Source organism: Lampetra fluviatilis, chromosome 17 (genome assembly GCF_964198595.1).
Source record: "Lampetra fluviatilis chromosome 17, kcLamFluv1.1, whole genome shotgun sequence".
NCBI classification, from domain to species: domain Eukaryota; kingdom Metazoa; phylum Chordata; class Hyperoartia; order Petromyzontiformes; family Petromyzontidae; genus Lampetra; species Lampetra fluviatilis.
The window spans coordinates 11,802,106-11,827,013 of NC_136291.1; the positions used below are offsets into that span (position 1 = coordinate 11,802,106).

The window sequence follows — 24,908 nt, forward strand, 5'->3', positions numbered from 1 at the left end:
GATGGTGGCAGGGGTTACTGCGGTCAGTGAGTGTAAAATAATAAGGTTGAGGCACTCTTTAGGGTGCCTCTTGTTCCTACTGACATGACGGGAACACCTATGCTATGCTTCACTCAGTAGTGGACATGTGGCCCCCTCAAGATGGCTTTGTTGTCCTCAGAGACTTCAATGCGGAAATTGGTATCAACAGGACTGCCTATGAGACGTGCATTGGTCCACATGGTGCAGGGACCAAGAATAGAAATGGAGCCTTACTTTTTGACTTTTCAACGTCTAGACGGCTTGAGACAAATTGCTTTCTTTTAGAGAGATAGCAGCTGAACCAACTAAGAGGCAGTACTAGAAATTCCATACCAAATAGGTTCTAAAATCAAGTAAGTGAAGTGTTATAATTGACTATATCAAATGCAGCACTAAGGTTAATTTAACCCAAGATAGAAAGAGCATCTCAATTGGAAGCCATAAAAAAATATATATGAACCTTTAAAATGCTTATTTCAGACATATTACTCCACTTGCAGAGTAATGGCCATAATGCCTGCTCAACACGAGATCAGAAATATCACGGTGCTATTTGACCAGTCTATTTCCTTCCAGGCACATGTTAATAAGGTCGTGAAAACCTCTTATGTTGCCAATCGGTACCTTTTCTATTATTGTTGCTCTGCACGGAACCTTGACACATTGTCGCTCTGCATGGAACCTTGAAACATTGTCTCTCTGCATGGCACCTTAAGACATCAAGGTGGTGGGGGTGAGGTTGGTGGGAATTTGTTACCGATTTTAAGATTTCCAAAAATCTTTTCCTAACATCGTTTATGCATTTATCTCAGAATGGTGGTGTTGCTGTCCCAAATCACAAATTTGTAAATTTGCATATACTGTACTCTCAATTTTGTAATCAATGTGTATCATCTATCCATGTCATGATGGTGCAGTGTAAAACTAAGTTGTACTTAAGAGTTTAATCTCTTCATTTTGTTACATCAGATTACCATTTTTATTGAACGCAATAGCAATAACGTAACAAAAAAAGCCAACCAAAATATGTTTTCATTTTATAACAAAACACAGTATCACTAATATATACCATTTTCAGGTGTGAAAAGCTGGTTATGAGGTCCAATTGTTTTTTGTGCGTAAGGTGTGTGGTAATAAAATACTTTAACATTTGTATCCCTATTAAATATAATTGTAGAAATATATATTATTTACAACATACCTTAATTTCAGGGATTTCATTTTAGAGTAAGAGGGCAATATAAAAAAGAATGTTTGCACAGGAAATACGGTGTAACATACAAAACAATAAATCATATCAATATGTACATAATTTTTTTTACAATTTTACGGACCAGTACTAAAATATGGTAGACTGTGTTCATTAATTTAAAAAAATCCTCCTATTCTTTACAAACTATAGGCTTACTTTTCATGAAGCTTGAATGTTTGATTACCAAAAATATAGACCACTGATGAGCAGCTACACGAATTAACTGAAGTGCAAAGAGTGGGCAACAACTTTGAAGTAGTAAAATCGTATACGTATCTCGGTAGTAATTTGCAACGTTCTGGAAGCAGCAAGGCAGAAATTAAAAAGGCGAATCTCAATTACACGCGAGTGTAAAAAACAGCTCGACAGACAAATCTGGCGCTCCAGCATTACAACAGCAACAAAGATCGGCCTCTATAATGTGAATATCCTTTCCGTCAACGACAGCGTCATTGAGATAGAAGCTGGATGCCTGCAACCAGTGGTGCCTGCGACGGCCACTCCGCATTTACTTCAGTGAGCTTATCACCAGTGGCGAGGTCCGCCTTTGCACAGGGCGCTCCATCAGTGTCTGACATGGTCAGAGCCAGAAAACTTCGGTTCTTTGGACGTGTTGCCAGGGCGAACGTCCTCTGCTGATCCACACTAGGACCCAGGGCAGGACATGGCTGATGTGGACACGCACAATTGAGGCTGATCTTCACCACCATGGCCTTGGCCTGCACTAAGTTTGGTGGTAAGCGCAGGAAATAGGATCGCCTGGCAGCGTCTTGTGTGAACCACTACGCACCAAGGGTTTTTTTTGCCTGATGATGAGCAAAGGAAGGAATTTGGAAATCAGGGACACTGTTCATGTACGTGATGGATTTTGCTGTGGAAAACTGTTGTCAGTCAATGATCCTCTATGGTGTCCATTTCTGTTGACAAGTGGGTCAGTGTATTGAGCACTCTACTCTGAATACTAACCAGAGTTGATGGATGGGCACAGGCCATGCAGCATAGTGCAATGCCCATCCACAGACATAGCCAACTGATTGGGTAGCAATTTGTCTCACATGTACACCTATTTGCGTGTACATGCATTTGCTTAGCAGGATTGGTCCACAAAGGACAGTGTGTACCTAATACTGTGATACTGATGATCAAGATAAATGGTGATAGCGAGTCACAAAACCTGTGCGTGTGTTGGTTGTGTTCCCGTGTAACCTGTATGGGTATGGAGCTCTTTAATTCTATGCAATTATGACCCCTTCCAGAATTTTTGTCGTTGAATTCCAAACCACATTGTGGCCGAGTTAATGTGGCCAATGTGACTTTTAAAACTGTCGCCACCCCTACACCTACAGTCACTGTCAAGGCCATGCCCCCAGTTGGCACCCATTCATGCCCATTTTGGCTCTATCCGGTATACAGACTGAGATCTGTTGGGATATGGCCTCATAGTGACAGAGAGGGTCTTGTTTGAATTATAAATGGCAGATGCGGGATGACTTTATAAAAAAAATAGTCGTCATTCCATCAGAATGGGACAGGATGATGGCAGGATATTCTTCATAATTCGCACCCCAAAGCTCTTAACAGTTGCTGCATCTGCACATCTATGTGAAGGCCATCCCATAAAATGCATGCCCTGGCTGATTAAAACACTTGTAGGAGCAGAGAAGTACTCGCACAGGGATGACTGTGATGCTTGATATCAGCTTCAGATCCTACCGAGACAACATAACACATCAGTCGGTCAACACAAGATCAGTATCTGCATCACACATTTGTGGGCCAAAAACTGTAAATTGTAGTTTAAATAATGGCGACCTAAATAGGTGCTATTAGTTTCAAGATGGTGGATTTTGTTACCCAACAATGGGGATCCTTTCCGTTGCATGGCAAATATTTTGGTTCATATCCCAAAATTTGTTAGGAATTCTGTCTGCCACAGTGCTGAATGACTGGCAGATGGAAATTTTTATTCCAATACCTTTATCATTTTCAACTAAAAAAGCTAAAAGTTAAGATTTGAAGAACAGAACTTTGAGCCTTTTAGTTTCCGCTCTTGCAACCAACAATATGGTTTATAAATGTGTAAGGACTTACATTCTTGGCATTGAGAAATTGCACACATTCAAGCCAGATATTGAGAAAGCTCTCTCCACAGACTGCGCAGATCCTGGCCTGTGTCAATGTTTCCTGAGTAGGTGGATGCTCGGCCACAGCAAGTTGCAGAGGCGACGAAAATGTTTTCATCTCATGCAGAATAAATCTTGCAACCAATTCCTGTAATGGAGACATTCATGAGGGAAAACTATTAAAATCTGCTTCTTGCTTTCCTACCTGCGCATTTGCACAATGAATCAATAAAATTCCCTCAGGCTAAGCAATAAAATATCCAGATCAACGTTTACAGCACTGTATGGCCTATGGCATAACATGAGTGTAATTGGCTGATGAGGAAAACATGGGGGAGTAGCAACTATGGGTTATTTGACTAAATAAGTCACGTGGTTGTTTCACAGATCGCTGCTTACTGAAAATGTCCCAGTTGACTACTGGGGGTTATCATAGAGCATTAATATCTGGAGAAATATAGCTGTGGTTTTGATTTATTGCATTGCTGTGATAATGACATTTGGCTAGCTATTATAGCAATTGTGGTCCAGAGTTATGGGGCAGTACGATCTTGGAGAGTTTGAGTAAGCCCACCACTGTGACTATGTATGTTGACCTTCTATTGCACCGTACGTAGCCTATCCAACGCCATTGCTGTTGACACATCTTCCTTCGGCTATTTCCCACAGTCGACTCTTCTAAAAATGTAGTGCGTTTACTCTAACACACCAGTGTGCTGAACTAGTACCGAATTTGTATGTTTTGTTTACATGACAAACATTACTAATTGGCTTTGTCGGGTGGTGGCGGGTTTAACAACACATTTCTATTTACACGATCTAACCCGAAAGAAAACCTATATTACGGATAATATTGGTCGCGAAAGCCTATGTGTTAAACTGACCACTCCTCCAAGGTCCCATTTGACAGTCTCAAACCATTTCGCTTTAGGTCTAAACAAAAAACAATGTAACTGCTTGACTTCAAGCTTTCCTGACTGCAGGAATTCATAATCTTTGGGTTTTTCAGTAAAGTTACATAGATAGGTTCAAAGAAAATAACAAAAATATTTTTTTTACAAAAAACTACGACGTTTCAATCCCAACACAAGCGATCGTTATTTTCTTATAAACTATCTACGTGACTTTACCGAAAGAATAGGAAATGTAACTGCTATTGTCCAAACATCGCAAATGCTAACATTACCTGCAAATTACTCAACTGGGATTATACACAGCAGCAACATCGCTGCCTACTGCAAAAAACTTTGCAGGACCCTCCTGAAAAAAGAGCCTCAAAAATCATTGAGGTGAACAAGGGGGTAAACATGCATAATCATTTAAAAAGCTCAACTGCTGGATGTCACTCAAGTTCCTATCTTTGTTAACTAACCTTTTTAGTTAAATTTCGATTTAAAGCTTTCGTGACTGCAGGGATTCATCTTCTTGGTTCTTTCGGTAAAGTCACGTAGAAGGGAAGTAATAAAATAATAAAAATAAAACATAAGACAGACTCTGTCTTATCGACAGACATGTTCTTCACCTGAGGACGGCTGCTTGCGTTGTGGTCGAAACGTCGTGAGAATTATTTTATTATGTTTATGTTTTATTTTTATTATTTTATTACTTCCCTTCTACGTGACTTTACCGAAAGAACCAAGAAGATAACCTTTTTAGTTATTTTCTTTATTTGATGATTTATTGAAACTTAAAGAGGAATGCTGCATCCAGAGTGTGGTAAATAGATAAAAGACAGTGTGATCATCGCATTCCAGGAAAAGCAGATCAAAGGGGAGGAGGGATTAAGCGAGGGGGGGGGGATTTGGGAAAAAGGAAGAAAGGGAAAGGAGGAAGAGAACTCACAGAAAAAGAGGAGGAAGGGATGGGGGAGTTTGCCGCCACAGTATCCAGATAAAAGGGATATACTTACGTGATGAGCTGTGATGGCCAAAGGATGATGCATTAGATGGTACGTTATGTTATATACATTTACGATGGGTAAGTTTTATACTATGGGGTGGGTTTGAGTTGGTGGGTGCTTAGGTTTGATTGAGGGTCATGAATGTTTTAACTTTCTTATATTGGTGGTGATCCTATGAATTGGACCCACATTTGGTTCAAATTTTCCATCAGATGTTCCCATCAATACGGTAATAGATGTATCTAGTGATTGCCATGTCTCTTCATTCATTGTCCACATCGGGAAAACGATGTATTTTATCGTGATACATGTGTTTAGTATGGTTAGTTTCGCAGTTGTTAAGCTGGTACAAAGCATCGACTTGGAATATTAGATAACCTTCATGGTATGAAACAGGTTTAAAATAATAATTTCAGGATTAACGGCTATGAGATGTTTAGTGATTCATGACAGATACTGTCAGTCCAAATATGCCCCAAAAAATCGTATACATTAAGACAAGCCCAAAAAATATGTTTCAAATGATCTATTGCATCATTCGCGCTGACTTGTAGGAGGAAATTTCTGTACAGTATTTGACTCATTGCCTCTTTGAAAGATATGTGCCGTGGATTAATTTGAATTGGATGAAGTGGCGTGATGCTTATTCAAAGATACAGTATGAGTTTTTACACATTTCTTCCCGTGCATTATCTGCAGTGGCCTTGCTGGAAATATTACGCCATAAGGCATGCGTATGTGGATCCCGGGGCACTGTTGGCTGTGATGTTGTAAAGAGGAGATATTCTATTAAGGTCCAATGGGTAATCTAGCCATTTAATTAAGAGGGCTGATTGGGTGGGTTATCTGTGATGTGTCATTATTTGTGTGATGAGATTATTTAATTGAATATGTTGGAAACTGGTTAACATGGAGTGATGTGCTTGGGGCTATTTTTTAAAGCAATTAAATTTTACCACTTGAGGTCGTGGTGTCTTTAAAGTGTCAAAGCCTGGATTCCCTTCCAGTACAGTATATGCCTTCTTTGTAAGTGCTGGGTTTCACTCAGTAGCTGTCAGCATTTAGGTTTTGGTTTAATTTGAGCACTGCAAGAGCAGTGATTAAAGATGTAATTTAATGAAAAATGAGTTATTTATTATGTGGGTATGAGAGGAAGATTCCACGAATCCACGGATTTGTTGCTGTGCTTCTGCATTATGTCTATTTTGTGGGAGAGGAGCAGGGCTTGTGTTTCCTGTGTGTAGAAGGATTGTACCTGCAATGTGTGAGACCATTATGTTTGGTAGTCCTGGCTCTCCTGGAGATTTAGTTGGACGAAAATGCCCGTTCTTCACTGTGCACACACGTCTGACTCTCTACCACCTCTTCTTAATTACGTCTACATTTTCCCATCAAATTCTATTCTGGATTTCCAAATTGCTTACGCTGTCCAGCCATGAAATGTGTAGCGTCCTCCCCCATGTATTGAAATTCACAGCTCTCTTGAGTCATACAAGAATACAAACATTAATCCTACGAAATTGGAAATCTGAATCTAAAAATGTGTGTATATAAAAGTCCAACCTGGCTGAAAATGTACTACATTAGAATAGAGTCAAAATACAAACCACTGCTCTTGGGCATGAGTGGCGCTATGTGCCACACCCAAGGACAGCAAGGAAGGCAAAAGTATGTTCATGTTTGCCAAGGACATAGTAGATCAGTAATATAAACACATCAAGTCAATTTGCATCGACAAGCAGTCGCTTTGATATAGTGACTGCTGTAGCAATGCCTCACGTTGATGTCATTGACTCCTGTACTACAATAATAATTTTAATAGTTCATAATCGTTTAGTCCTTTATCAGTCAGCTGCTGGATGAAGGCATGTTGATCCATGTCAGTCATGGGGGTTGTTTGACCATACTTCACCATGCTGGTTAGGCGGGTTGGTAAAGTGGGTGTGAGGGAGAAAGAGGTTTATCGCACTCGCCACTGATTTTAGCTGCAGCTGAGAATCAAACTCACGTGATAGGCAATCCACCCCGACTGTAGAAAAATAGACTAAAATATACGAATTACAATCGTGAATAATGTTACTTTGCATGGGGTGAAAAACCTCCTGTGAAGCAAACCTGTTTAACAGGTGTGGCCGATGAGTAAAACTTGGCAGTATTAATATTCCTCGTACACACCAATGAATAATGTTAAATATTTCGTGAAACAAATAAACTAAATGGCAGTCTTAATGTGTACAATACGCTTGAAACGAACACGCATATTAAGATAGTCTGTATAACGTCTCATAGCATAAAAAATAACAATTTTAGAGTGTTAAATTGACTACGTGTATGGCTAAGGTTGATGATGCCAGTTGTACTTGCCTTGAGTGACATCACCTCATCCTCTTGGACCGATTCCACTGGGGAGAACCTCACCAACGGGTTCTCCTCGCAGTACAGCTCCTTCAGGGGCAACCTGTGCAGCTGTGCAAATGTATTTGGAAATGCTGTCATTTTGTAGTCGATATTCACTACCACCGGGATGGATTTCTTCCCACGCCGCACTGTACAGAATTTCCACGACTGAATGATGGAGCCGATGTTTGTTTATATGGTGCTGTTCGGTATAACATGGTATGCCCAAAGGCTTGGAAGCTCAACACCCAGGCAGTGGTTGGCTCAGCCCATCATCTCCCTACGATTAATTTATCCCATTATGGAAAGGATACTGCATCTAAGCTGGACCCAAAGAGTCGCCAACGTAGAAGTAAGACATTGGTTGCTCATACCGTATAAGAAAACCTGATGCAGGCAGTGATGAGAAAGAAAATGGCACTATTTGGACACATCTGTAGGATGGACAACAGGAAAATTTAAAGTGTGTTGTTCGGAAAAATGGATGGAACCGGAAAGTGAGGAAGACCGGACAGAGAACGGCTTGACGACGACATCAGAGATTGAGCCAGAAGGATGTGGCACTACTTGAGGACATTGGCACAAGACAGAGGAAAGTGGAAACTAATTACGAAATGTGCAGTGGACACCTACGGGGCTATCTGCTCATGGATCGTGCTGATGATTATTATGGAAAGTAAACAGTAGTTTCCTGTAGAGACTGGCCCCATATGTAGGAATGTGGAATTTCCATCTCTGGCTCTGGGTTATGTCTACTTCATAAGTTTACAGTGATAATCTTGTCAGCAAGTTGCTAAATCACCCACATCGTGCCACATATTTACCTGAAAGGCAGCTTCAGGGTATTTATGACATTTAATTACATTGAATGGCTGCACCCTGGCAGTGAGTAAGGGGTGGAGCAAATTATGTCTTCACCTATTACTGGTATGGCAGTGGTTCTTATCCTGGGGTGCACGGACCCCTGGGGTGAGAGATGCCCTTTCTGGGGGTGTGAGACATGGGCAGAATTTTTTAGTAGGTAAATTATCGAAATGCAAATTAAGCACGGGCACGTAAGTACAACTACTTTATTTCATAAAACCCTATGTATTTAATAACATTGTAAAAAAATTACGATTGAGAACCAAATAAGTACAAGGCTGCAGTAAAGGTGAAGAACCACTGTGTTATAGCCACGGATGCGGTTCTCTTGAACTGGGGTAGGGTCTGCATGATGTGTAAGGCTGAGAGCTCTTCAAGACACCCTCCGCTTCAGGAGGCTGCCGTATTGGCGTTTGTGACCATTTACTTTTACGAGAAGTGATTTGCAAGTGGGAGGAAACTCGAGTACCAAGGGAGAAAAAAACCTCACGCATTACAAGGGTATAATATGCATTTGTCCACACAGATGCATTGACCCATTTGCACTACCATCTTCTGGTTCCCTTGAAGCCCAGCAGGTTTGATTTTATTTCAAAATCTGCATGATCCACTATGTAGATTTGGATTACACCACCGTTTTAAGCTATTTTGGATAGTGAACACAAACTATCTCCGTCCCAGTACATTGCTGTTATTTAGGATCTGGCTATTTTACCCACCCTGTAGTTGACCCTGAAAATTAGATCAAAATGCTAAATTTGTGATTTTATGGGCTCAATGAAACCAAAATCCTCAAGTAGAAAGTTTCTCTCACAATGATCCTAACTCACAGTCGGATGTTGTGAACTTGTATTCCTTCAGTACGTCGATTCAGTGAACTATCCTTACAGGGTTCATAAATTCAGTACCACTTTTTGGAAAGCCAACTATGATTGCCCTGTTGATATACCAGGAGATGAGCACCTTGTTAATGCATGGGGAATCATTGAATTGTAATTGCTAGCTTAATACTACTATAAACTAAACCATTTTTATTTTACCAGGTAAGGCCCAATGAGCTATGTAGCTCTTTTTCAGAAGTGACCTGGCCATAAATGCTAGCTTAACAAAGTGGCTTATCATGTGGAAATGTATAGCGACCAAATATGATATGAATGCATGTTGATTTTTTATGTGGAGGGGAAAACTGGAGGACCCGGAGAAAAATCCACGCAACCATGCACATTTTCTTACCTATAAATGTATTTTTTTGTCTGTCTGTGTGTTCGCACACTTGCGAAGGATTTGGCTCTCAAAAGGTGGGGTTTATATTTAAAAAAAAAAATAGTTAGGTACCACGCCGTAAGCCCCGTGGTGAGCAAGCGCTATTCCTTTTTCCCATCCGTCAACTTTAAAGTAGTTAAATTAGCGATTTAGTGCTGTTTTCATTTAATTATTTATTCAATCGCGCGCAATCGACCATACCAACTCACACGCGTTCGGTGGGGGGGAAGGCCCCTGCCAAGTCACACGCGTTCGGTGGGGGTGAGGGGGGAATTTTATTTAGCGTTAAACATGCTATAAAAATACACAAAATGCTGAGGTAAATTCTGCACAGTGTGATGTCCTCTTCTCCCTCCCCACCCTGATGTGTGCAGTTACTACTATAGTCGGTAAATGCTACTACTGTAGGCCGTAGATATTACTGCAGAGTGGGCAGGAGGATCGTGGGTGGGGTGGTAGCGGCCTGGCCTCCAGCCTGCCAAGTTGCCATCTCGGCCGGCTGGGCAATCTAGGCGAGGCCGGGGGCTCTAGCGCGGGACTAGGCCTCACCATGGCAATGTTAAGTAAGTCTTATTTTCTTCTTTCGCTAAATTCACGTACATAGAAAACTAATATTTACAAAATAAGTTTGGAAACATAAAAATAATATTGTTTGTGTGTAGACAACTAATATTAAAAAATGTAGCTGCTAAATATTACAATATTTATGTGTGTATCTATGTCTTTGTGTGCGTGAGTCGATGTGTCTGTCTGCCACGATGTGTGTGTGTGTACGTCAGTGTGTGTGTGTATATAAGTCGATATGTGTGCGAGTTAATGTGTGTGTGCGTGAGTTGATATGTCTGTGTGTCGGTCGATGTGTGTGTGTTAGTCAATGGGGGTGCGTGATGTGTGTGTACACAACTAATATTTAACAATTAGGTTCGTAAATTTTTTAATAATAACGTGTGTGTCAAGTCCATGTGTGCGTGTAAGTCCATGTGCGTGTCTGCATCGATGTGTGTGTGTGTAAGTCCATGTGTCTGTGTATAAGAGTCGATGTGTGTGTGTGTGTCAGTCGATGTGTGTGTGTAAGTGAAAATACAAAATCAATTGTGTGTGCGTGTAAAGCGATGTGTGGGAGTTGATGTATGTGTGTAAGTGCATGTGTGTGAGTCGCTGTGTCTTTGTAAGTCGATATGTGTATATGTAAGTCGCCGTGCATGTGTAAGTCCATGTGCGTGTGTGAGTCGATATGTGTGTGCGTGGTGTGTGTGCGTAGACAACTAATATTTTTAAATTAAGTTAGTACATTGTTTTAATATTTATGTATGTGTCTAAGTCCATATGTGCGTGTGAGTCGATGTGTGCATGTGAGTTGATGTGTGTGTGGCTCCATGTGAGTCAGTGTAACTCCATTTCTTCGTGTGTGTGTGTAGGCCCATGTGTGTGTAGGTCCATGTGTGTGTGTGCGTTGATGTATGTGTTTGTAAGTCCATGTGTTTGTGAGTCTATAAGTCCATATGTTTGTGTGTGTAGTTCCGTGTGTGAGTCTATGTAAGTCGATGTGTGTGTGTCGATATATGTGTCTGTATGAGGCGATATGTGTGTGTGTCTGAGTTGATATGTCTGTGTGTGTAAGTCCATATTAGTGTGTGTAAGTCCATATTAGTGTGTGTACGTCCATATTAGTGTGTGTGTGTAAGTCCATGTGTGTGCGTGGATCCATGTGTGTGTCTTAGTCGATATGTGTGTGTAGGTCGATGTGTGTGTGAGCCTATATGCGTGTGTACATCCGTGTGTATATAAGTCGTGTGTGTGTGTGAAAGACGATGTCTGTGTGCATCAGTAGATGTGTGTGTGTGTTGATTTATCGATCCAGATCCACATTGATTTAGTCACTTCTTGATTAATTTCAATGTTTACATTGTGGGGACATTGGCTGCCGTTGTTGTGCAGTACCAGAGTCTAATAAATCAATGGCTATGTTTAACGCACATATCAAGTTTATTATCCGTGCTGTAGATGGCAATGAGTTTATCCTTTCATTTATTGTTCATAATGGTTTTGTTAGAAAATGTAAATTTATTTATGCTGTTGTGATACTTAAGAAACGTTTAATCAAATACAGCAAATATCTCCAATTACTAAAAATGAACGCACAACAACATTACTACTATAATGAGCCAAGAATGTCTGTTCGTGTGTAACGCGCGTGACGTCACTCCAAATGCCTAACCCCCCCCCCCCTCATTAATATTCACGAGCGGGTGGATTTTTACACTCACGCAGAAGGTCGAACGTAATTTTTTTTCACAAATTTGCTTTAAGTTTGACGTTTCTTTATTGAAAGTGAATCTAATAAATAATTATACGCAGCAACAAAGTGGATTTGGTGTCTTTATTTATTTCTTCAGCACTTCAGACAAAAGGTCAGTCTAATTTATGCTTCTACATTATGGTAAAATAGACATTTCTCTGTGATTTCCAGATATTGTATCAAATTCCAATTTATTTCAACCCCAGCGACCAAAAACAGAAGAGAATAAAGTATCAGAGCAGTGAATTTGAACATATTGAAGGTCAGTACTATAGTGACATGAAGTTAGGTTGTTATGATGTAGTTTTGTGCAATAATCACTGCCGTTAATACAGTGCTTCAGTGAAATGCAGTGAAGTGTTTGATGACATACTTTTTTGCAAGATTCACTGCCATTAATTTTACACAGGATACAATTATACTCTAAATTTTTCCGTAAATATTACAGCTTCCATCCTAGGACGGGCAAATAAGCTAGTGATAATATAAGCGCTGCCACATATTCATGTTTGAAATTATTTTTATTTTTAAATCCTTGTTTTGTAGAACAATAAAGAACTTCACCTGCAATTTCCATTTCGGATGTGAAATTTCCTTCTCAAACATAATATGGCAATTTGGAGTTTAGGTTATATATTTATTTTATTTATTTTAATTTTATGTTGTGTAAAATTCGTTTTCTTTATCAGTGCATGAATTTAAATTGGGTAAGAATATATGAGTGAAAGGTAACAATGGTAAAACTTTTCTCACAATGATGTCAGGGGGGCTGACTTGGGCAAAAAAAATCCCAGTGAGTTTATAAAGTTCAAGTTGTCTTGGATAAAAAAAACAATTCGTGAACCTTGTAAACAAACGTGGCCTCCCACGATTGCTAAACGCAACGTCATGCATGCTGCGACATTGGAAAACCCACATTTATATATATACAAATATATAAAACAACAATTACAATAACTCATTTATCTCTGTCACTGGCAGTGAGGCAATTTAAAACTTTTGCGGTTAGAAAACATGACTATGGAGAAAAGACAGTCGCAACCAAAACTTATGGTAGATGCTAATGAGTTCAGCCCTGTCAACTTGTCAGTGTTTCATTTATATCCCGGATTGTCAAACACATCTTATTTCTACAGGTGTAAACTCCACCTCTCTACCCTGCCTCTCCCACCCCACATCCCCACCCCCATCAGCTGTTCCATCAGGTTCTGTGCATAGGCGGAGTTTGACTTCTATATTTTGGGGAGTGGGGGGCGCAGGGGTTCGCTTTGTCCCTCAGGTTAGGAATCGCGGGTGCATATATTTAATTATTTTAAGTCTTAATTGTAAACTACTGAAAATAAATAAAGGTGTCCAGTTTGGGGGGGGGGGGGCTTGCGTCCCCATGCCCCCCCCCAACTCCACCCATGGTTCTATGGTAGCCAGATCGGAGCCCAAAACTTACTCCTACAGATTTGGGAGCGACACCCAGTTTCCTTTACAGATGCCTTATTTACAATCGCAATTTTTAAGTTTTAAAATGATCCTTCATCAAATGTTTCTATGAATCCTACATGATCATCTGGATCCGACAGATAATAAAATTTGTGGATACATTTTTGGAAGAAGTAATCCTATACTTTCCTTTTTTGTACGTTGGCAGTTCATAATTTGTATATGCGGTGTCCTATATTGACTTTAAACACAATTCTTTGTCAGTGATTTGCTCTTTCATGTGCATTTGCATTTGTAAATATGGTCATGCCTAACCAACCATTAAAGTTTGTGTATCAAAACAACTGCAATGTGTGCCGTGCAGTTTATCGATGTTTTTGTTTGTTCACACTTACGCTTGAGGGAAAAACCCAGAGTTCGTTTGCTGCCACATCAACAACTTCCAGCTTTTGAAGGCTTCCAAGACTCTAAACACGAAAAACAAACCGATCGGGGGCTTTCATGTTATTTGAGACATTTTCTTAAAATAGCACAGGAACAGGTTTAGAAAATACTTTACCATGGTCATAGAAATAGCAAAAAAAATGTTGTGGTGGCTATGCACCCCTGTAATTCAGCACTGCGGAGGCAGCGAGAGTTGGTAGATCACACAAACGTTGGGAAACTCTCTTCCCATGGGCGTTGAGGAGGTGCCATACTCTGCCTTGCCAAGAGAAGCAAATATGGACTCCACCTGTTCCATCTGTGTGGGATAGAGTATCGTCCCTTCGCACGCGTAGGTTTTCTCCCGGTGCTCCGGTTTATTCCCACACTTAAACACTCATTAATTGGCTGATAACACCTTTACATATGTAGGATTGGAGAGCTTGAGAGGGGGAATTTGGCACTAGCTGCCCGATTGACTGCCTATCCCGCTTCCCTGTGATTCCTGTTTGTCCCTGCGTATCGTTCTCTCTCTCAAGAGTGAGAGAAAACAGTGTGGCACGTTACACGTTTAAATTATTACTGATGTAGTGACTGTGGTTGTCACTGTATGGTGCCGGGGCTTACGAAGCCACGGCGGATAATGTGTTGTCATTATGGGCAGCCTGGGTTACGGGGTGTAGTACCAGCCGTAGTGGGGCTTGGGTGAGCGCAGGTTAGCATGGAGGCACCGCAAGCAGTATGCGGTGCGGGCTCCCGGTGAGAGAGCGAGAGGGAGCATCAGCCAGCCGGGGTTAAGTTGGGGCATGATACACTGGTTGACCTGCTGACATGTGACCGGATGATATTGGAGGGGGACCACCGGTGAACGGGGGCCGCGGGGTGGTCACGTGGTCCAAAAGAGCTCTCGGAAACCTTTGAGAAAGAGCTCGAGAGACCTGGAAGGTGGGCGGGGCGAAGGGCGGAGCCAGCCCCAGCCCCGGGTAATATAACGAGAGCCCCGGGTAATATAACGAGGGCCCCATGAGGAGCTCGAGGTTCTTGGTGTGCTGGTGTTATGAAGATCCACGTCGGGGAGAAGAAGCCTCTAGCCACGCGGTCCGGAACCCAGCTTGTGGTCCAGACTGGGATAGCGAACCGTGTCTAGTTCTGCCGTAGCATGGTTAGATGGGCATTCCAGACCCGAGTGTAGATCGTGTTATATTGCGTGCTGTTGTATCATAAATAGTGTTGCTCCCAAGATAATGTCTGCGACTCAGTTGGACTCACTACACTATGATCTTTGGGGTTGATAAAAAAAATAGGTACCATTTTGTAGGGAAGATAACAGCGGCTTTCATGTGAATACACTTGCCCCTGCCATAGGACTGTGTAATTCCACAACATGCTCATATTTGTAAATTGATGAGCACCCTCTCAACGATAATTCAAACCTGCGATAAGCACGGTTGGCTATGTACAGTGCGAAAAAAGTTCAACATACATACACGTGAGCAAGAAATCTCGGACACTGACTTTTTTTTTCCTGCAACCACCGACTAGTGCGTTACCTCTGGCAGCTCACGGATCTCGTTGTGCTGCAGGTGCAGACGCTCCAGATTGTTTAAATGTCCCAATTCGGCTGGGAGGGCCGTGAGCCGGTTGTTGGCCAGATGCAGCTCCTTGAGGCGTGCCAGGCCACACAGCTCTTCGGGAACGCTCTCCAGCAGGTTCCCGTTCGCACTCAGCTTATGCAGCTTCGTCAAACTCGACAGCCAATGCAACACAATTGGAGAAAATTGCGCGGTGTTCACGAACAACAACATCTCAGCAATCAGCCACAATTGACAAGGATTTCGAGTGAATAGGTCTTCCATGGTAAGCAATGCGATTCTTGTCGAATGCAGCCACAGTGAGAATGCCCGTGGACTTTCCAGCGAGTCTGCATTAAGATCCTCCTACGTTGCAATGGTGATGATTTTAAATGCAAATTGGGGTTTGACGAAGTTCATCATCCCTCTGGGGTTGATATAATGAGTATAACTTTGTGGTGAAATCGACAGCGATTGCCCTATGAATAAGACTGTTCTCTACCGTAAGGGACCTTCCATTCAGTACGTACGCAAAAATCTGTAAAAACTTGACTCCTCCCCCCTCCCTGTACGCACGCATATTTTTTACACCCCCTCCCCCCCTGCGTACGTACTAAATGGATGGCGGCCCATAAGAACGTGGACTTTTCACTTGGCTCAGAATCAAGAGAGAAAATGAATACTGTATGAAAGTAAATTGTTTTGTAGAAATATTGGTATGTCTGTGGTGGACACACTGGCTGCTGGATATTTTGGGGAACCCACAAATACCACGTTGCTTTTGACATTCATTGCACATCCGATTAGCACGGTTGGGTATGTACAGTGCAAAATAAGTGTAACATACATACACATACACTTATCCAGAGCACAGGAAAAAAGAACAGCAAAGCAACACTGTACTTGGCACAAGCCTTGTTCCACCAACCACATATGATCAACAAAGCATTTGGAAAGAAGTAGATATGGGGCTTTTAAAATCTAAATTAGCTCATTTATTATTCTTGTAATAGCAGACAAAATCTATTTTTTAATTAACAAAAAACATCAGATTCCCCCACCATTACCAAGTTATTGGCAATAATGTCCATATATTCGCGTTTGACTTGTCAAGTTTGGGAGAACATGCCCTGAGAGCACTCTCCAATGGGTTCCTCCTTACAATCCTTTCTCAGTCCTCTACGGCAAGTCCTCTATTTACGTTGGGGACGCGTCCTCGGCAAACGCGACATTAGGCAAAACAACGTAAATGGAAACCTGTTTCACCGTTGACTTAATTATATAAACTTAGGATACATTCCTGGGTGTAATTTTTGGTCAACCATGATTATCACAATTGGCTCTACATACGGTGTGAAAGAATTGCAACATACATACAAAACATGCATTCAAATATTAAGTACCGTTCCATAAAGATAACAAGATGCCCTCTATTAACCTTTCTTATTTATAGGTTAATACAGAGTTCTCACCAGAGATTGCGGCAGTTTCCACTGAGAGAGGGTAGTGGAGTGTACAGTGGTGGTGTTTTAAAATCTGGAGCTTGAGTGCTCGCTAGGGGGCGCCGTGACGTGGTGGGTCGTCACGTGCCCCTGCCCAAACTACTGCGTTCTTTAAATTGTCCAAAACAACGTTGCAGTGAATCTAAGCATTTTAAATCGAATTACGTCTCGCTCATTTGTTGGCGACGTTATAGTGCATCCTGCAAGTAAACATTGACTGACTCTGGATCCTTGGTTTCCACCAAGCAGGCAGCTCTGCAAGATACACCTGGTGGGTGGTTTGACTTGAGTATTGCTGTTTATCCCAGTTTCAGCCATGACTTCCTCCCTACGTCTACATCACTCGCACTTCATTTGTGAAGGCTAAAGATAACGCCTCTTCTTGGCTGCTACATCCTGATGAGAGGCACAAAGACCTTTCCATGCATCGTGACAGCTTGTGTGCAGTGGCTGTTTAATGTGCAAGCATAATGAAAGCAGCCTAGGATTAAGGTCATCTGGCCCTAAGCCATAACATTTTTTTGTATTCATTGCAACAAATAATTTGGGCATCCCAAGCGTTGTGTCTGCTGTCACCGTCCCCATATGAAATTACGTAATCATAAGCAACATCGCCCTCTAGCGGCTTATTGATGGCAATGCAAGGCGATCATTATTATTATTAAGCAGCTTTGCCCATCAAAGGCTCACTGAGGTCTCAATATTTTTTCAGCAGGGTCCTCCCAAGTTCTTGCAGTGGGGGCAACGTTCACCCGTGTCATCCCAATTGAGTCATTTGGATGTACGGTAATTTGTTTAGCGTTGGAATATTTGGCCAATAGCAATTACCTCGTATAATCATTTACATTTGTAAGGCACATTCCATCTGTAGATCCCAATGCACCCATGTATGGAAAGAAGGAAGTAAACATAACCAGGCTAAACGACCAGAACTAGGGGGTACAGGCCAGCTTAAAGAGGTGAGTATGGGATTTTTGTTGCATTGATTATGCGATATGTTCTGCTCGTTTACCGAGTAAAGCCAGTCCGAGTCTCACGACTCTCTCTCTCAGGAGGGCCCTGCCAAGTTTTCGCAGCAGGGGACGATAGTTGCTACTTATAATCCCAATTGAGCATGCGCAAGCACGTAGAACTCATTTGGTAAATTAATTATCATTGCTTACCCACTACATACAAAATATCACAGTAAAGGCTTCAGCACTGCATTTTATCAAAATGCCGAGTGTGATCACTGTGCATGCATACTTGTTGATGTTCCTTGGGAGGGTCTTCAGCTGATTGTTGTTGATGTTGAGCATCACCAGGTTGTGCAACCCTTCTAAACGCATGATATCACTTATGGTTAAACGTAGCGATGTCATGCTGTCAAAAGAATTGATTTAACAAGATAACATTTTAGGAAAACATAAAATACACATTTAATTAACCAGAGCGAAGTTCTATAAAAGGCATGAGAAGTATACTTTGTGTTAGGACTTGGGCAACAGCTGTACATGCCAGTGGACCTGTGGGCACTTGCAGGCATCTGCATGCTGCATTGAAAGGCGCTTCTGCAAATCAATCTCTGAATTCTGTACTGACTGCATTTTGCCAGAGCCACGGTGCAGTAAGCGAGGTCATATCGTTTATACAAGTGTGGGCCCGACGAGTGCAGCGACGGTCATGAAGCTGGAGAGGAGTATTGGGAGTTTAAAACAGTCAATGTAAACAATATGCAGATGAAATAGAAAAAATTGAACACTTTGGCTTTTGTGACCAATATGATTCATAATTGGTGTTTGAGTCAGATCGCGTGAGTAAGCTGGGTTGCACACCCTCCTCCACCCGACACAATGAAGTTGCCACGTAAACAAACGTGCCATGTCAGGTACCCAATTATTAAATGTTGTGGATCACTCTCCAACACACCGTTTGTGCTGCTGTACCAATAATACATTGGCACGTTTGTTCATGAAGTGACAACTGAGTCGGGTGGAGGAGACTATACACCACATTCTACTCACTGGATCTGACCCAAAAATATATTGTTCATAATTTTTGGAATGTTTTGATTGAATTGTTTTTTTCTTCTTAAATTACTAACAGTCCATTACAGCTAATAGTTCATGCCATATTTCCAAGTCTCAAGACTCGTGTATGCCAGTTTTCTAACTATAATCCTCCACTACCCGATGGAACCAAAAAAATTAAGTTGTCGCATGGGCAAATATGCCAGTTGATTTGGTTTGGCATATTTGCGCACGTGATAAAATGATTTGATTGGCTTTGTACGTTGGTGGAGGGTTAAAGTGTTATAAATTTACATTTTACCTCCACCATGATTTAACCAAAATAAACTAATTATGAATCACAATGTTGGTCGGGAAAGCCGACGTATACAATTTCCAAGACTCGTTTAAATTAGAGAATCTTGATCCATCTACCACAGAAAGACGTACCTAGAACATTGTCTGAAAAGCGTTTGATGCGGTTGTTGAAAAGATGGAGCTTTTGCAGTGATGTCAAATGGCGCAAGATCTCTGGTACCTCCTGCAACTCATTGTTTCCCAGATTCAACTCTGTGAGCTGCAAAAATACAGCAAAAGTGTTACCTGCAAAGTGTTACACAATCATTAGGGATTACATATTTGGTGCAAGAATGTGATAATGTATCAGCACAGTTATCTTATGCTGCATTTGCCTTCAGCTGCAGAACTTGGTCACGTTTCAAATGTTTCCACGTTTCTATGTTACAGTCAACTCAGGAATATTGACTCCACAATATTTTATCTGCATAATAGCAACAATATTTTTTCATGTCCGTGCACAACAAGTTTCTCACGTAGCAGCTAAGATTGGTTCATTGTTTTGCTCGTGCATAAATTATGTCGCCAATGTACGCTCATGAACTTCCTCCTGAGAGTTCCAATTATTGGGATTAGTTCATTGGGATTAGCGGTCCTAGACATTATGGGTTTGAGAGACACTCTCTACTCCAAGTCAGGAGCTATGTCCATTAAAAATTGCTAATTGATAGCTAGTAATCCTTCACACTTTAAAACTAGTAGGGACTGTAATGCACCTCATGCACTTTACAGTGCGGTACAATATTAGCAGAGTATTCTCATGAAAGAAAATGCAGTACAATACTGTGACAAGAGAGAGGTAACGTTTAAATATTTGTATCTGTGCATACAAGACCAGTACTGTAACGGCACAGTTACTGCAATGCATTGACGACATGCCCAACAAGTCTATCACCCAACGCATTAAGAGGCAGCTCGTTACACAATCACCACTAAACACTGGAACTACGATGATGGTTGATGATTTACAGCCCTGGCTATCAAATCTCAAAGGTTTTCGAACAATCCATAAAGGCTCACTAAAAGAATTACGAGCCATAAGAGAGAGGCTCACGGGTTTCACTCAGTCAGGCCAAACTTATGATAGTTATGAATAGCTCTAAATCTCTAAACACGTATTAATAATACAGTAATCATTATATCATCATTGTGGTGAAATAAGTAATTATACTATCGTGGAGTGTGACTATAATGCCAATAGAAAGTGGACAAAGTCAGTGTTTATTCTCTAAACACTGTTGTATAAACACATGACAAAGGAGCGCTTATGTACGGACGGATATATATAAACAACATAAACAGACAATTCGCCTCCTTCCCATGTCAATCCCCCGCACATGAAAACAAAATCAATGTATATTTTGGATGCACATCCCATCGGCAAGTCGACCAGCCTTCCTGCCGGGAGTGATTTTGTGCATTCATGTCCCAGCAGCATTGGTTCAGCACGAGCAAAACCTGGCAGCAGCTTCTGCGTCAACACTGCCAGGGGGTTGGGAGGTTGCCTTGGGCCCACGGCCTCCTCCCTCGTTCGACCGCCGAACGCGACCTGGAGCCCGTGAGTAGCGGCGTCGGCGTTGACGAGTCAACACCGCCCCGAGAGTGGCCGCCGGTCACTCACTCCTCCGTCACTCCACTCACTCATTCACTCCACTTACTCACTCTCACTCCACTCACTCACTCTCACTCACTCACTCACTTCACTCACTCCTCACTCACTCACTCATTCACTCCACTCACTCACTCTCACTCACTCACTTCACTCACTCCTCACTCCACTCACTCACTCCACTCACTCACTCCACTCACTCACTCCACTCACTCACTCCACTCACTCACTCACTCCACTCACTCACTCTACTCACTCCACTTCACTCCACACACTCACACACTCACTCACTCTCACTCACTCACTCCACTCACTCACTCACTCCACTCACTCACTCTACTCACTCCACTTCACTCCACACACTCACACACTCACTCACTCACTCTCACTCACTCACTCCACTCACTCTTACTCACTCCACTCACTCACTCCATTTCACTCCACACACTCACACTCACTCTCTCACTCACTCTCACTCACTCCACTCACTCACTCCACTCACTCACTCCACTCACTCACTCTCTCACTCACTCTCACTCACTCCACTCACTCACTCCACTCACTTCACTCCACACACTCACTCACACTCACTCTCTCACTCACACTCCACTCACTCACTCCACTCCACTCACTCCACACACTCACTCACACTCACTCTCTCACTCACTCCACTCACTCCACTCACTCACTCTCACTCACTCCACTCACTCACTCCACTCACTCCACACACTCACTCACACTCTCTCTCTCACTCACACTCCACTCACTCACTCTCACTCACTCCACTCACTCACTCCACTCACTCCACACACTCACACTCACTCTCTCCGCTCCACTCACTCCACACACTCACTCACACTCACTCTCTCACTCACTCCACTCACTCACTCACTCACTCCACTCACTCACTCCACTCACTCACTCCACTCACTCACTCCACTCACTCCACTCACTCCACACACTCACTCACTCTCACTCACTCCACTCACTCACTCCACTCACTCCACACTCTCACTCACACTCCACTCACTCACTCCACTCACTCACTCACTCCACTCACTCACTCCACTCACTCTCACTCCACTCACTCACTCCACTCACTCCACTCACTCCACTCACTCTCACTCACTCCACTCACTCACTCACTCCACTCACTCTCACTCACTCCACTCACTCACTCCACTCACTCCACACACTCACTCACTCACTCACTCCACTCACTCACTCCACAAACTCACTCACACTCTCTCACTCACTCACTCCACTCACTCACTCCACTCACTCACTCCACTCACTCACTCCACTCACTCTCACTCACTCCACTCACTCACTCCACTCACTCCACACTCTCACTCACACTCCACTCACTCACTCCACTCACTCACTCCACTCACTCACTCCACTCACTCTCACTCCACTCACTCCACTCACTCACTCCACTCACTCCACTCACTCACTCACTCTCACTCACTCACTCCACTCACTCCACTCACTCACTCACTCCACTCACTCACTCCACTCACTCACTCCACTCACTTCACTCCACACACTCACTCACACTCACTCTCTCACTCACACTCCACTCACTCACTCCACTCCACTCACTCCACACACTCACTCACACTCACTCTCTCACTCACTCCACTCACTCCACTCACTCACTCTCACTCACTCCACTCACTCACTCCACTCACTCCACACACTCACTCACACTCACTCTCTCACTCACACTCCACTCACTTACTCCACTCACTCTCACTCACTCCACTCACTCCACTCACTCCACACACTCACACTCACTCTCTCCACTCCACTCACTCCACACACTCACTCACACTCACTCTCTCACTCACTCCACTCACTCACTCACTCCACTCACTCTCACTCACTCCACTCACTCACTCCACTCACTCACTCACTCCACTCACTCCACACACTCACTCACTCTCACTCACTCTCACTCACTCCACTCACTCACTCCACTCACTCCACACTCTCACTCACACTCCACTCACTCACTCCACTCACTCTCACTCCACTCACTGACTCCACTCACTCACTCCACTCACTCTCACTCACTCCACTCACTCACTCCACTCACTCTCACTCACTCCACTCACTCCACTCACTCCACACACTCACTCACTCTCACTCACTCACTCCACAAACTCACTCACACTCTCTCACTCACTCACTCACTCCACTCACTCACTCCACTCACTCACTCCACTCACTCACTCCACTCACTCTCACTCACTCACTCCACTCACTCACTCCACTCACTCCACACTCTCACTCACACTCCACTCACTCACTCCACTCACTCACTCCACTCACTCTCACTCCACTCACTCACTCACTCCACTCACTCACTCACTCCACTCACTCACTCCACTCACTCACTCACTCCACTCACTCACTCCACTCACTCCACTCACTCACTCCACTCACTCCACTCACTCACTCCACTCACTCACTCCACTCACTCCACTCACTCACTCCACTCACTCACTCCACTCACTCCACTCACTCACTCCACTCACTCACTCACTCACTCCACTCACTCCACTCACTCCACTCACTCACTCCACTCACTCCACTCACTCACTCCACTCACTAACTCACTCCACTCACTCACTCCACTCACTCCACACACTCACTCCACTCACTCACTCCACTCACTCACTCACTCCACTCACTCACTCCACTCACTCCACACACTCACTCCACTCACTCACTCCACTCACTCCACACACTCACTCACACTCACTCTCTCACTCACTCCACTCCACTCACTCCACACACTCACTCACACTCACCATCTCACTCACACTCCACTCACTCACTCCACACACTCACTCCACTCACTCTCACTCACTCCACTCCACTCACTCCACACACTCACTCCACTCACTCTCACTCACTCCACTCCACTCACTCCACACACTCACTCACACTCACTCACTCCTCACTCACGCGAGTCAGGCAGTGCATCTCGGCGGGCAGCTCGCTCAGAGCGTTGCTCTTCACGCACAGCCGCTCCAGCCACGGCAGCTGCCCGATGGCGCCAGGCAGCCGCCTCATCTTCTTGCTGCTCAGGTTCATCGTCTTGGCTTTGGCTCGCACGGCCCTCAGCAGCGCCGGGTCCGAAGACGACATCCCCTCGTCTCGCGCGACTTTGTGTGAGAGAGACAATGAGAGAGAGGGGAGGGGGTAAATACAAAAAATGCCCTCCGGTGTTTCTTACATCGCCATGGCAGCGAGGAATGCCAGCCGGTGGCAATGTGGGCCCCCGTGTGTTTGTTGCTCCTCAAAGACTCCGTCATTGAGTCAACAGTCGTTGGTGTCGTCGCCCGCCTCTTCCCGGCCGCTCGAAGAAATTTACGCTGCCCGCGTGCGAGTGTGCTCTGAGGACAATGTGCGTGTAGATACACATCTTAGAGCGGTTGTTTCCTTCACTGCGAGGCCCGCGGGCCGCTAGGGGTCCCTGATGGCCTTTAGTGCGGCCCCTGAAAATACACAAATAGTGAAAACACCCCATCATCATCGTGCTGCTGTCAAACCCCAATGGTTTCAAATGTGTATCTGTTGTCTTATCGGATAAAGTGGCCCCCTCTGAAAATTAGTTAAGAACACAATTTTAAAGCGATCTCCGGTGATGCTGACTAGCAGTGGATTTTGGCTAGCGAACGAACAAAGACGGTCACTGCATCGCGGGCTTTCAGATGCGCTTCTGTGTCCGTCTGGAACTCTCTTCCTACCGATATTGGGAAGCCACTGGAGTTATGCACTTTTAAATCATCGAGGTTAAAAAACTCATTTCGTTACAGCTGCTGGAAATGTTTAATCTGCTGTCCTTACACCGCACCTCCGATTAGCACGGTTGGCTTCGTACAGTGCGAAAG

General features: G+C 43.4%; 1 protein-coding gene across 1 annotated transcript; it reads right to left on the minus strand.

The window, feature by feature from the left end:
* Nucleotides 1–1,095: 1,095 nt before the first annotated feature.
* On the minus strand, nucleotides 1,096–24,168 carry LRRC69 (leucine rich repeat containing 69). The gene is made up of 8 exons (XM_078864186.1): nucleotides 23,980–24,168; nucleotides 19,488–19,614; nucleotides 18,295–18,367; nucleotides 15,527–15,722; nucleotides 13,949–14,020; nucleotides 7,661–7,762; nucleotides 3,365–3,544; nucleotides 1,096–2,982 (listed from the first exon to the last, which is right to left on the minus strand). The coding sequence occupies exons 1-8, from the start codon at nucleotides 24,160–24,162 to the stop codon at nucleotides 2,872–2,874; spliced, it is 1,044 nt and encodes a 347-aa protein (XP_078720312.1). The 5' UTR covers nucleotides 24,163–24,168; the 3' UTR covers nucleotides 1,096–2,871.
* Nucleotides 24,169–24,908: the final 740 nt, after the last annotated feature.

Coding starts and splice junctions, on each gene's coding strand:
- LRRC69 (XM_078864186.1), bottom strand. CDS start 24,162: ATGTCGTCTTCGGACCCGGCGCTGCTGAGGGCCGTGCGAGCCAAAGCC. Junction 19,615..23,979: donor AGATGCACTGCCTGACTCGC/GTGAGTGAGGAG, acceptor GTATTTTTGCAG/CTCACAGAGTTGAATCTGGG. Junction 2,983..3,364: donor AATTTCTCAATGCCAAGAAT/GTAAGTCCTTAC, acceptor TTGTCTCGGTAG/GATCTGAAGCTGATATCAAG.